The sequence below is a fragment of the Carassius carassius genome, chromosome 20 (assembly GCF_963082965.1).
Source record: "Carassius carassius chromosome 20, fCarCar2.1, whole genome shotgun sequence".
Taxonomy (NCBI): Eukaryota; Metazoa; Chordata; class Actinopteri; order Cypriniformes; family Cyprinidae; genus Carassius; species Carassius carassius.
In genome coordinates, this window is record NC_081774.1 from 1,974,437 (window position 1) to 1,988,127 (window position 13,691).

Genomic DNA, 13,691 nt, shown 5'->3' on the forward strand with positions numbered 1-13,691 from the left:
ACTACGCGATAGGGCACAATGTTTTTATCAGGTTTTTGTTTTTTTCTTGAGGTCCACTCATAATATCAGTAAATTTTTATTTTTTTGTTTTTTTCAAGGTTATTATCCTCTCTCTGACCCGTAATATTAAATATGCTGTTTTTACTGCTGTAAATGAGTTCTGTATGTATATGACCTCTATTACGATTGTCTAACATCTTCGGATATGAAATGAGAAAGAATTATTATGTACCAATTTCAAAACGATCTGCACTCAATGTACCACATAAATGCTCAAAGCAAGTTAATATTTTGTGGCTTTTATGTTTTAACTGTGTGATTGTTTCAGGCACTGAATGAGATTTCTGAGAGTATGGATCCTGCCATGTATCCTGAGGAAGAGAAGAGCAGTGGCAGTCTACTCAGGTATTTTTGTTTACAAGTACAGTATGTGTGTGTTTATGAGTATGTGTGTTCTAGTCAATGCAAGTTTTGCTCCTCTCTCAGGAACCTAAAAGTGCTCTTTAGAATAGCAAAGCTTGACAAAACAAAAACAGCTACATGAATGAACTAATGAACTTTTTACAATGAGAGACCACAGTTTACTTAAAAAGGGGTTAGGGGTAAGATTTGTCAGTGTATAGCGATCCTGGCCTCAGAAAAAAATGGCTAATTTGCTTATTTTAAACATTGCGTGAATATGAAACCTGAGGCCTTTAGTTGCTGGTTTTGGTATCTGACGGTGAACTCCTGTGAGCCCAGGTTATTGACCGCATGTCCATTTATCATTGTCCTTTTCAAAGGTCTCAACATTGTTTTAGTTATTGTTCAGTTACTAATAAGCTTCAGTGTCTTTTCCTGTGGTTGCCATTTCAGCAGCAACTCTGGAGAAATGTGAATGGAAAGGAATAGTTTAATCTCGGTAGGCCAGAGATTAAATGTGCCAGCAACAAAGGATAGATAACTTCATCAGTACACGTCTATTGGTCTAATAAAGATACTTATCCTTTGGGGCTGACACATTAAATGCCTACCTATAGAATGCTTTAAAGTATCATTGGCATGCTTCTGATGGAGCCATTCCTATGTTCCTATGGTACTATGTTCCAAAGTTTCTATTCCCAGGCTTCCATGTTCATTGGGTTCTATGTTTTCCAATTTCCGTGTTCTTAGGAATCTATGTTCTCCAGTTCCTAGTGTCCCATGTTCCTAGGGTCCTAAGCAACAGTTCCCAAGATCCCCTGTTCCCAGGCTACCATATTCCTAGGATTCTTATCTCCCAGTTTCCAGGACACCTTGTTCCCCAAGGTTCTATGTTCCCCACGTCTTAGGGTCCAATGATCATAGGGTTATTTGTCCCCAATTCCCAAAATCCCCTGTTTCTTAGTTTTCTATGTTCCACAGTTTTAGGCTTCCTTGTTCCTATAGTTCTACTTTTGCCCATTTCCAGGCTTCCATGTTTTAATGGATCTATGTTTCCCATTTGCTAGCTCCCTGTTTTCCTAGGGTCCTATGTCCTCAGTTCCCAAGGTTCCCTATTCCCAGGCTCCCATGTTCCTAGAGTTCTATTTTCCCCTGTTCCCAGGATCCTTTATTTACTTTTACAAGTCCAGAGCAGTGTTGGTTACAATGTTTTTTAACACCAATGTAACTTTTCATTCATTTTTGCCCCTGCAGGGCGAAGTCGGTTTGCTCCATGAGCGACTTCCAGCGTTTGATGGACAGCTCCCCCTTCCTACCTGATAAGAGCCAGCCTGGCGAGCCCGGACGGGATGATGTGACTCCTCCACTTTCACCAGATGACCTCAAATACATTGAGGAGTTCAATAGTAAGGGTTGGGATCTGCCCACCAGCTCCCTGGCTGCTTGCCCCATTCCTGGCCCAGTAATCCCCTCTCCAGTGATGGAGGCATGGGCAGAAAGGGCAGAATACCGAAGGGCAGAGTCTACTTCAGAAGCATTCCAGCCAGCCTCTTGGTACCTCACCACCAGCGCTACCTTGACCACCAACACCATGAGTAGCCCTGAGTACTGCCAAATGCTCCCACTCAGGGCGGCCCAGGAGGGTGAACAGTTTGGGGTGCATGTTCTCCACAGTCCCATTCGAGGGGAGCGGTCTGCTCCAGGCCCCCCTGAGCAGGAATACATGTTCTCCAAAGTGACCAAAGTAAAGGGAGGGGAGGTAGTAGGAGGTGCCGAGGAGTTTGGAGGAAGGTGGCCTTGTGAGCTTAGGAGTCGTTTGGAGGCAGGACTTAGGCCTGGAGAACATCCATCGATTTGCGCTGCAGTCGGGTATACCTCATCATTAGAGCTGGAGCTGTCACGGAATCTGAGCGACGACATGAAGGAAAAGGCGTTTTCTGCCCGGCATGCCATCCGATCAACTTCTGCATCCGGATCCAGTCCTCCAGAAAGGCAGCTACAGGACATGGCATGTCAGACGAATGGTTTAACCACACAGGGAACACAGACAACCCAGACCATCAGTGTGGGATTGCAAACAGAGGCTCTTCGCACCCTCACAAGCAGTCCTCACCGCTGTCTGACACCCAAAGGAGGTTCCACGCCCATCTCATCTCCATCTCGTAGCATGAGAAAGATGCAGTACTCTCCAGTAGTACAAGCCAAGTTTGAACGCCCATGCTGTTCGCCGAAATACGGTTCACCCAAGCTCCAAAGGAAACCCTCTAATTCTGGCAAATCAGAACAACCTGCAAGTCAAATACGTGCTCCCACCCCAACAACCACTGCCCAGCAGCAAAAAGGGAACAACGAATCCGCTTGGGCCCGTTCCACTACGACTAGAGACAGTCCCGTTCACACCACCATCAGTGATGGCCTCTCCAGCCTCTTCAACATCATCGACCACACGCCCATTGCTTACGACCCCATGCAGAAATTCAACAAGTCCCCAAGCCGCTCTCGTCCCACTGAAGCAGGGCCTCAAGGGCCAGCAGAACCCAAATCTCCCAGTGCTTGTGGTGCACAGGGGCCTTTGAGGAACTCTCGGGGCCGGTCCCCAAGCCCTGTGCAGCTGATTGTAGAGACGCAAGGTGAAAAAACTCCAGAGGTGATTAGCATCAGACAGGACCTGTCAGCTCCTCCGGGCTACACGCTAGCTGAGAACGCAGCAAGAATCTTGAATAAGAAACTTCTGGAGCAGAGCTTCAGAGAGGAAAGGAAGCTTTCCACTTCACCTGCAGCTGCTCCGAACAAAACCGGAGACACAGAGAAACCAGAATGTCTTGAGGTAACTGAGAGGTTTATTTCATTCTACCTAAAGGAAGAACACTATATATATGTTCTTTTATAGCTCACGAGAAAAATTACCTTAATAGTTGTTCCTGGTCTTATTGTGCATGTGCACATGTTTGTCTTTGTAATTTGCTATCAAAATTATTTTGTTACAAATTCTAACTTTTGGTTTAAGACTTTATTATCTTGGCAAATCTGAGCACAGTCTGAGATATTGTTAAGAGATCTTCTGAAACTCTGTAGGAGAAACAAAAGATTTCTAGGGTCTTTTTCTCACAGGAGACCTAAGCAAATCCATTCGGTCGAATCTCATTGCTGTCTAGTAGACACAAATGAAATATTGAGATCTCATTTGTGATTTTGTTATTTCCTTCAGGTACATGCACACTTAGTTTGTCTAATTTTTAGTGTATATTAAAGAATAAATTTGGTTGCTTGTTAAATGTTTTGGTACTTGAACGATGCAGTTTCAAGGTACAAGATTATGTTATATTAAAGTATCAAAAAGTCTCATTCCCAGCTGCCAAATGCTACCTGCGTGCAAGTCTTAAACATCTGAGCTGCATGCTTTAGCGCGCTACTTTGTTGCAATGCTAACAGTAGTATAGTAGTATCACTTGCTGCTTGTTCTTTTTTATTTTGCAGTGGAACTAGCTTACATAGCTAATTTGGATGCAGGATGTTCTTATTCACCATAATAAATTTATTATCGTTCCAACCTTGATCCATTTGGAAGATTAATCCCTCACATGCAAGCACGAGACATTTGTCAATAGACAGAGCAGCATTTACTGTAGTAGCAGCATCATTGCACAATCCCATGATGCAATGTTTATGGTCAAAGACATATTAACAAAGATTTTAACATCATTACAGGCAGATAGTTCTTTGTGAGCAGTGTGTGCATCTGGGATTAGTCTTTTAAATGTAGTGGATATTATTAGGCACGAATGCATACAATACAGCTGAAGAAAGGAATGAATTCACTAAACAGCTGTGCCAGTTTAGCACAGTGATTCAAGTTAGTATACATTTTATAATGGAAATTAGATGTTTTTGTCCATTTTTAATTGATTATTTCTGTTGTTTGGAATTTTGTATGTATCAATGTCAACGAATCTCACAAAAAAATGTAGTGGTCACATTTCACCCCATAATAATAATAATAAAGCTATTTTTCCATACCTTTTTAGAACTAATATATCTTTACATTAAGAAATCTGTAGAATTAATAATTATTTATTTGTGCAGTAATAATTATATTATATTATATTATATTATATTATATTATATTATATTATATTATATTATATTATATTATATTATATTATATTATATTATATTATATTATATTATATTATATTGCAATATTTTAATGATAATTGGGCAACATTTAGTGTCCCAAATTCCCCTTTTTTTTTTTCTTTTTTTTTTTTGGAGGTGGGTGAAATATGGCCTGGACCAGTTTTGAGATTCACCAGAATTCTGTATTGTGCTGTAACATTTATATTTAATGGACAGTGAGCTGCTTTTACAGGTTTCACCGTAGATGCCCTGCGACCCAGCCAGACTTGCCAGATCCACGCTGTAGCTCTAACCTGAGTCTGCTGTGGCTGTTATTTTGACCAGTGTGTTTACTCCTGTTTTTCTGGGTTGTCTCCAGAACCATACTGTCTTACTAACTGCACCCTGGGGACTGTAACGCAGCTTGCGCTCGCCGTGCAGTAAGTTCCACCGATCTTACTTGACTTTTGACCTCACAGTGACCTCACTTGTTTTCCGTCTCACTGATTTTAATGGACTTCTCTCACCGCATGCCACACAGTTTCTAGACACTGTATCACTGCTAGGCATTATGGGAAATATTGTATGTGCTTTGTTGTGGTCACACTTTTTTTGTCCTCATGTAGGTGTAAGCATGCCCATCGTCTGATATTAATGACGTCATCAATAACCAGTCATCCAAAAAGCTATCAGAGTTTTTATTGGACTGAAATTATTCACATGGGGTAGCATTTCATTTCATATGTAAAAACACAACAAACTTTGGCTGATATATAATGGCTCAAATGTATTTGTTTGTTGGTTTTAAATAATACATGCAAACTTTGCAAGTGCAGCGTCTCCCAAATAGACATTTTTTAAAAAGTGTTTAAAATAAAAACAAAAATTATTAGGACATTTTTTTAATGACTTAAAGTGATAGGATACCCAAAATTAGAAATTCTATCATCATTTACTCTATTTATTTTTTTCTTTTCTGCTATTTAATTTAATTAAAATGAATATAAATTTCAATTTCTTTTTTCTGCTAAACAAAAAAGAAGATATGTTGAAGAAAGTTGGTAACCAAATAGTTGACGGTAGCCATTGACATCCATAGTATTGTTTTCCATACAATGGAAGTCAATGGTCAGATTTTTGGTTACCAGCATTCTTCAAAAGATCTTCTTTTGTGTTCAACAGACCAAAGAAACTGATAGAGTTTTGGAACAATGTGAGTGTGAGTAAATGACTTAATTTTAATTTTAAGGTGAACTGTCCCTTTAAGTGTACAAATACCTTTGGAGTCATTGTTTATCAAACTCACAAGTGGCTTTTTGGATGGTTTAACCATTTTAACTATTAATATATAATCACTTTTTATGTTTCATAGGTCCTTTGGCTGCCACATGTTTGTGTGTTTGTAATTTTGTCCATTTCAAAGGATCTTAACGTCACAGTCCAACTGGTGGAAGCTCTACAGCGTAACATCTTGTGCTTTCTCAGATCACTGTACTGTAATGTTTGCTGTCTGGTGTTAACAGGACATGAGCGCCGCTCAGTATTACTGCATGCTAGCAGTGACAGTGGTGTGTTGGGGTCTTTTGGGGTTCATTGGCTGGTGTTGGTGTTGGCTGTGCCTTTGCTACAGTGTTTAACATCTGCTGCTAATACTGGGTCTCATTTCTTAACATCTAACAACAAATTTGCGCTTGTTCAGAGCTTGCAGTAATAACCGTATAGTATTTCAGGTTCATTGTTATAGATTTGTGATGAGTTTCGTGCAGTGGTATTTTAGTATTATTTATCTGCAATATCATAGTATTTATTAATATTTTGAATTAGCAATTTTTTTTTTATTTCAGTAATTTTGCTTTTGCTTTTCTAATTTTAATCAGTTGAATGCATTTTTTTAGATTTAAGTTTTTGATATTGAGATATTTATTTTATTTAAGCTTTATTTCAGTTAACATTTTTTTTCTAAATCATTAGTTTTAGTTAACAGTAACAAGACTGGTTTCATGTTTCGATATGATTTGAACAAATCAAAAACATTCAGTTTTTATTTTTGGGCCTCTGTTGAACGGCAGGACTCCATTTAAATTCACTTTGTATTTGCTTCAAAGTCTCGCTCAAAAAGCAAACGTAGATTCAAGAAGATGTAGTAAATCCCTGTTTCTGAATTATTCAAGCCACACAAAATATCCACCTCTCAAGCTGGAATCTCATACATTTTTAATCTTGCTTTATCGCTCAGCACAATTGTTTAGAATAAATCAAGCTGAAACCACATTTTTCCTTGAAAGCAAAAGTTCTGCTGAATAAAAACAAACTGAATGTTATTCTTTACTATTGGCTACAGACAGTATGAAATATGTGTCTATCCATTTTAGTTAATTTAGTTTAGTTATTTTAGTATTATGTATTATAGTTTATATATATATATATATTAACTTTTTAATAAGTCAATTAAAAAGTTAAAATATATATAAAAAAAACTAATACATAATTTTATTTTTATATTTTCATTTTAATTTATTTGTTTTAGTAATTTTATTGTGTTCTTTTGCTATTTTTATTATTTTTAGTTTTTATTATTTCTGTTTAGCTTTAATCTATTTAATTTTATTTGTAATTTTAGTACTTTAGTGCAAAAAAAGCAGTCATTCTTTTTTTTCCAGTTTGTATTTAGCATTAATATAGTCTTTATTTCAGTTTTATTAATTTAAGTTCTTCAACATTTATTTTAATTAGTTGCCAAGGCAAAATTTCTAATAAAAAATTCACATTTTATTGTAATATTTATATTTGATTGTATTTTATTTCAGCTTCACTTCAAATAATGAAAGCATTTTTAATAGTTTTTTTTTATTAGTATTTAGCTTTGATTTATTTTTATTTTAGCTTTAGTCATTTTAAGTCTTAGTCATTTTTATACTTCAGCCTAATCTTATTGCAGTTAGTTGCCAAGACAAAATTTCTATTTTCATTCAAATTTTTTAATCCAATATTTTATTTCAATTAACAAAAACAACTGACAATTCAGCTGACAATTACAACACTGTTGCAATAAACTTAGTTTGAAAGTTTATTTTTGTTTCTTGACGCAGGACTTGCCTCGTTCGCCAGTGGCTCCCCCTCTGGACTCCTGCTTCCTGCGTCCGGCTCGTCCTCCCAACCGCCGTCCTCCGTCCCGCTGGGCCACCCACTCGCCCTCATCCTCGCCCAAATGCAAAGACCGAAGGAAGAAGTTCTGCTTCCCCTCCCCTGTCAGACTGGTTCAGACCATCCCGGAGACAGAGGAGCCCGGTCAGGAGGTTTTCCTTTAATCAGCCTAGACTATATCCTTCTGTCACCTCAATCAAGATGTAGAACAGTAGTTTAGAATTTCACTCCGCAAATATGGTGATAAATCAGGATTGTATTTTATGCTTTCACTCTTCATTTACCATCCTGTTCCTGACCACATGTACGCACACCGCCGGAGCGACGGAACCATCGAGAACCTTTCTAAAAACCATTTAACTGCCCTGCCACTAGAGGGCAGAGTTCTGTGAGCACCAGCTGAACTGATCCAATCGGAAACAGTTCTAGAAATTCCGTTTCGGAATTATCAAGGACCTGGAATGTACTGACGCAAAACACCGCAAAGTGTTCCATCAGAGGTGCCTACACACGCGTGACCTCGCGGCGGTCCCGTACTCGTGTGTGTCCGTGTACATGTATGCAATACATACCACTCGATATGTGTTGGTCATGAAGCCACAAACTTCTTTTCAGATGTTCTGAAAAATCGAACTGGATAGTAATAACGTTTGTCGGAACAGCAGAGAAGTTTACATGTGTTGATTTAAAAGTTTAGCATTTGTTAAATTATGTTACGCGTCAATGGTTTATAAAACTATTTTCTTAATTTCCGCGTTCATCCAGTTTCATTGGAAACCTTAGATGCTTGAATTAAAAAAGACTCAGTTGTATTTGTAAAGAGAATTAGATCAAAGGAGAAAACACACACACACACACACTAGTTTGACAGAGACAAATGATATATGATGTCAATCATAATGTATTTTAAAACCCAATGTAAAGCTGAATGTTCACTGAATGAAAGGACAGTTTATTGACACTGATTATCCTTATGCACATTTCCCAAGTCACAAAATCCTGAAGGAACATGTGCAGGATTCCAGTTGGAAGTTACGTCGTAATTTGAAGCCAATTGTAAAGGAGTTTATGCATAAACCAAGATGAAAAATGTAAATAAAACTCAACATGTTTCCCTCAGATCTGAGATTTAAATGTATGGATATTTAATAAGCCATCCATTGAGGCAGTCTATGATTGGTTGTTTGTTGCTTAGCAACTCATCGTAACATTCTAGCACTGCATTGTTTTATAGGCAGCAAATTGCAGGATTAATGTTTAAAAGTGATACAAACCTAAAATTAAAAGTAATAGTTAAAGTAAGTGAACCTTTAAGTAATAGTTGACCCTAAAATGAACATTTGCTGAGAATGTACTCACTGTCTGGCCATGCAAGATGTAGATGAGTTTGTTTGTTTGTGTCGATGAGATTTGGAGCCATCACTTTCTCACCAATGGATCCTCTGCAGTGAATGGGTGCCGTCAGAATGAGATTCCAAACCACTCCAATCCATCAGTTAACATTGTGTGAAAAAATCCATCCATCAAGGCATTTTAAATTTAGACCATTGGATAAAAAATAAGTGAAAAAGTCCTCTTGTCTGAATCAGGAGAGAAAAAGAGTCCAAAACAAATATGTAGGTGGATTTTGATGTGAGAGGACAACAGGAGTTTAGGACGTATTGTTATAGGCTATATTATGCACAAATATTTCGTTTTTTATAAACACTTAGCTTTTCTCTTTACAAGACATTAATGGATGGACTGGAGTGGTGTGTATTACTTGTGCATTATTGCAATTGTTTTTATCAGCTGTTTGGACTCTCATTCTGACGGCACCCATTCACTGCAGAGGATCAACTGGCGAGCAAGTTATGCAGTGCTACATTTCTCCAAATCTGATGAAGAAACAAACTCCTCTATATCTTGGATGACCTGAGGGCGAATAAACTTTAAGCAAATTAGCATTTTTGGATGAACTATTTCTTTTGAAATGGATAGGATAGTATCCAATAGTTAAGGATTGGTTACAAATTATGACACCTGTTCCAATAGGGATCCAGTGTACGTTTCTTATGGATTTATAGACTAGGGTTTGGACAGCAGTTGTGCAGATATCATATTTGATATGCATGCCTTTAAACACTAGCACTTTAGTGCATGTACTCAGATGCTGTTGTACCTTGTGATAAAGCTCATGATGTAAGCCCACACACACACACACACACACACACACACACTGCCGTTCACCGTGTGTGGCGGCTCGTGTCATTTTAGTTGTCATTGAGTTTGCATTTTAACAATTAAGAACACTTTTAAGCCCATTATTGTAGCTATTAACTGGTCTTTGTATAGATGTTATTATGAATTCAGATCTTTCTTTGGAGGAAAAAAAAAAATGAATGTTTTAAATGAAGTCACTGTCAGATGTCTAATGATAGAGTGTTAAATTGATAATAAATTGAATGTGTATTTACAAAAAATACTGTTTATTGACTTATTTCATATGTAGTTTTTCAAGTATACAGCAAGCAATCATTACATAGTTTATAAAGTGACAGTATTTTTTTAACAGTAACATTCTATTTAAAAAAATGCTGTTCTTTTGAACTTTCCATTCATAAAAAGAATTTTGGGGGGGAAAGCATCACATATGTCAGAAAAATACTGGGCAGCAAAACAGTTTTCAACACTGATTATAACCAAAAACGTTTCTTGAGCAGAAAATTTGCATATTAGACTTATTTCTGAAGATCATGTGACAATGAAGACTGGAGGAATGATGCTGAAAAATCAGCTTTTATCTATACTATACAGTATATTCAAATAGAAAACAGTTATTTTTAATTGTAATAATATTTCCCAATTTAGTGTTTTACTTTATTTTTGATCGTATAAATGCAGCCTTGGTGAACTAATTGCAACATTAACTGTGTATGTCTAAATTAATATGGTATAGAAAGCCAGGTATTTCAGGTATTCATGAACCTATTTCAGAGAGAATGACTAGAGAAACTGCTGACAGTTGCAGGTCATAAAACGAGCCGAAAAACTTTCCAAAAATCCTTTCATTTCGGTGTAACACAGTGTTGAGTGTGAGTTTGTGCAGTTGGGATTAAAGTGGCGAGTGGTGTGTCATCAGAAACTCACGGACTCAGAGGAGGATCACATCAGGCGCTGGAGTCACAGACTGTATTATATTACTCTAACAGCACCTGAGAGATAAACGAGGCTTTCAACTGTTACATAATCACTGCATCTGGACATCAGGAACTGCTGATACAAGGGAACACAAAGGTGACATTTATTGGGACTTTTAAGTCCTATTAAAGCAATAGTTCACCTAAAAAATGAAAATGTTTTTCACACTCAGGCCATCCCAGATGCACAGTTTATTTCTTCATAAGAACAGATTTGGAGAAATGTCATCTCTTGCTCAGCAATCCATCCTTTGCAGTGAATGAGTGCCGTCAGAATGAGAGTCCAAACAACTGATTAAAACATCACAGTAATCCACAAGCAATCCACACCACTCCAGTCCAACAATTAATATATTGTGAAGCCAAAAGCTGCATGTTTGAAAGAAACCAGTTTTATCTTCAAACTGTCACTTCCAGCTATTATGATATTTCTTCTTGTCTGGTCTGAATCAGGAGAGAAATATGAACACTGTGTTTACAAGCAAAAAAATGTCCAAAACACCTCTAAACAAATATGAGTGTGTGGATTTTGATAAGAGAGGACAACAGATAATGAAGTTTTTGTCTGGGTGAAGCGTTAAGAATAATGGACTCATATTTTGGCCAGAAGTGACCATTTAAATATCTCAGTCTTCTACTATAGCTGTAATGCTTGCTTTGGGGAACAGTGCTAATAACTGACTGCAGATTTATTGTAATGTTGCATTGTCACTGGAAATGGATTTGAGATCTGGTTTGAGTCTGCGCTTGACTCTTGGGTCCTGATAAGATAATTACTGTGATTTCATTCAGACAAACCTGTCTGTTGATCCAATTGTCCCGTCCGTGTGTTTCAGATCCGCTGTGTATCTTTGTGTTTGGACTTTCACAGATTCAGCTAATCTTCCTCATCATGGTAATGGGTTTCCATGTTTGATCTTACACAAGCGTGAACATCTCCGTCCTCTCGGTGTCCTCCTAAACATTAATCCTATCTGTGTGGATGACAATCTGTAATCAAATAAGTGACTGGATCTGTGGAGCTCTGAACCTCAGCAGTGACATTCAGATGACTGCAGCTGTCAATCAAAACAAACTACTATCACCACCCATTCATCTGTCTGTCTGTCTGTCTGTCTATCTATCTATCTATCTATCTATCTATCTATCTGTCTGTCTGTCTGTCTGTCTGTCTGTCTGTCTGTCTGTCTGTCTGTCCGTCCGTCCGTCCGTCCGTCCGTCCGTCCGTCCATCCATCTATCTATCCATCTATCTATCCATCTATCCATCTATCAATCTATCTAGGATAGATTCATCCATCCATCCATTTCTTTCAGTTGTTCTTTCTGTCTTTAATTTCTTTCATCTTCTGTCTCTCTATCAACACAGATTGGCAGAACTGTGAATGATTTTACAGCTGTAACTCAGTTGAACTCAGTAAAAGAGTGAAAGCCAGTGTTTGTTCTTCTCCCAGCAGAAGGTGAAGAGCCTGTGACAGCAGATCCAGAAGACTTGAGTCTTACAAGTGTGTGTGTGTGTGTGTGTGTGTGTGTGAGCGGCAGATGGCACAGTCGTTGTCAAGCAGCTAAACCTTTGCACGCTCTTGTTAAGATGAAGGGTCTTGCCAAGATGACTGTTGTCATGGTAACGGCACCACTGCAGCCCAAAGTGATGTCATGATATTCTGATGCATATTTTTCTCGTCTTGCATCTGTTTGTACAGTTATGTCAACTCAGTTTGCTTCATTCAGCCCTCAAGTGCGTCCACAAAAACAAATATTACATGCAATAGATGCAAAATGAATTTAAATCCACCAGAGCATCAAGAAAATGTCTGTGATAAAGCCTGGTAAACACGTTACATAACAGTTCAGTGTACTGATGATATAACACTAACATTATATTACGAGGTAAAACTCTTAAGAAAAGACTTCTTATTTATAGATCTTATTTAAATCTTTTTTTAAGCTGTTGTAATATTACACTGTTTCATGGAAGCATCTGTTGTGATGGAGCTTAAACAGGAAGAAAAAGGAGATGATCCGATCAGAGCTTGAAAAAATGATCTTTTGATAGAGAACATAATCTTCCATTGCTTGTGAACATAGAAAGATTAAGATGTCAGCAGAACACAACAGGACAGAAGTGCTCGAAGCACAGATAGAGAGGGGTCAAGGGTGTGTTTCCACAAGGTGGAGTGTGTGTGTGTGTGTGTGTGTGTGTGTGTCTATATGTTTTGCTATTTGTGAGGGCCATATGTTTCAACCTAACACATGACCTATCAAATTAAGTGAAATGTAAAAAACTATGATGGTATATGATATTGACATGCTTTTCACCATTGAATTTCTCATAAATCAGTCAAATAATATTTCACTTTAAATCTACTTTCAAATCGACAGGTTTGTTTTAGGTTAAGGTTTAGTGTTGGGGTTTAGTATAAATAAAATTATTCATTATTAAATTGTACCTTCTTTAAAAAAATGAAAAAATTCTAATGAAACCTTCAGGAAAAAAGTCTGAATCTCACATTAACTAAATATTAATAGTCATAAATATTTTGTTGTTGTTAAAATATGAGCTTGATATACATATTTAAACAAAACAACAACAACAACAACAAATTTAAATGAGTGCAAATAACTAAGATATATGTTTTATTTCCTAAAAACAGAAAACACTATGAACTAATATTTCCATCAAAGAAGCATTAAACAGGACTAGACGGCATGAAAAAAATTGCATAATTCTCCAACAATTGTTTCATATCTGGCATGCAGAAAAAAAAATAGTAGGCTTATTTGTGTACACGATTTACTATTCAGTTCCCTCGATTTATAATTTGTGCACACGATTTAGAAAATTGTGGGA

The 13,691-nt window shown here is 37.4% G+C and overlaps 1 protein-coding gene across 1 annotated transcript in view; it reads left to right on the forward strand.

The window, feature by feature from the left end:
* Positions 1–9,226, forward strand: part of LOC132096944 (microtubule cross-linking factor 1-like) — a 53,599-nt gene extending 44,373 nt beyond the window's left edge. Inside the window, exons 14-16 of the mRNA XM_059502629.1 lie at positions 329–405; positions 1,657–3,229; positions 7,608–9,226. Coding sequence (XP_059358612.1) covers positions 329–405; positions 1,657–3,229; positions 7,608–7,826 — 1,869 coding nt within the window. The 3' untranslated portion in view covers positions 7,827–9,226. The remainder of the gene's footprint in view (positions 1–328; positions 406–1,656; positions 3,230–7,607) is intronic.
* Positions 9,227–13,691: the final 4,465 nt, after the last annotated feature.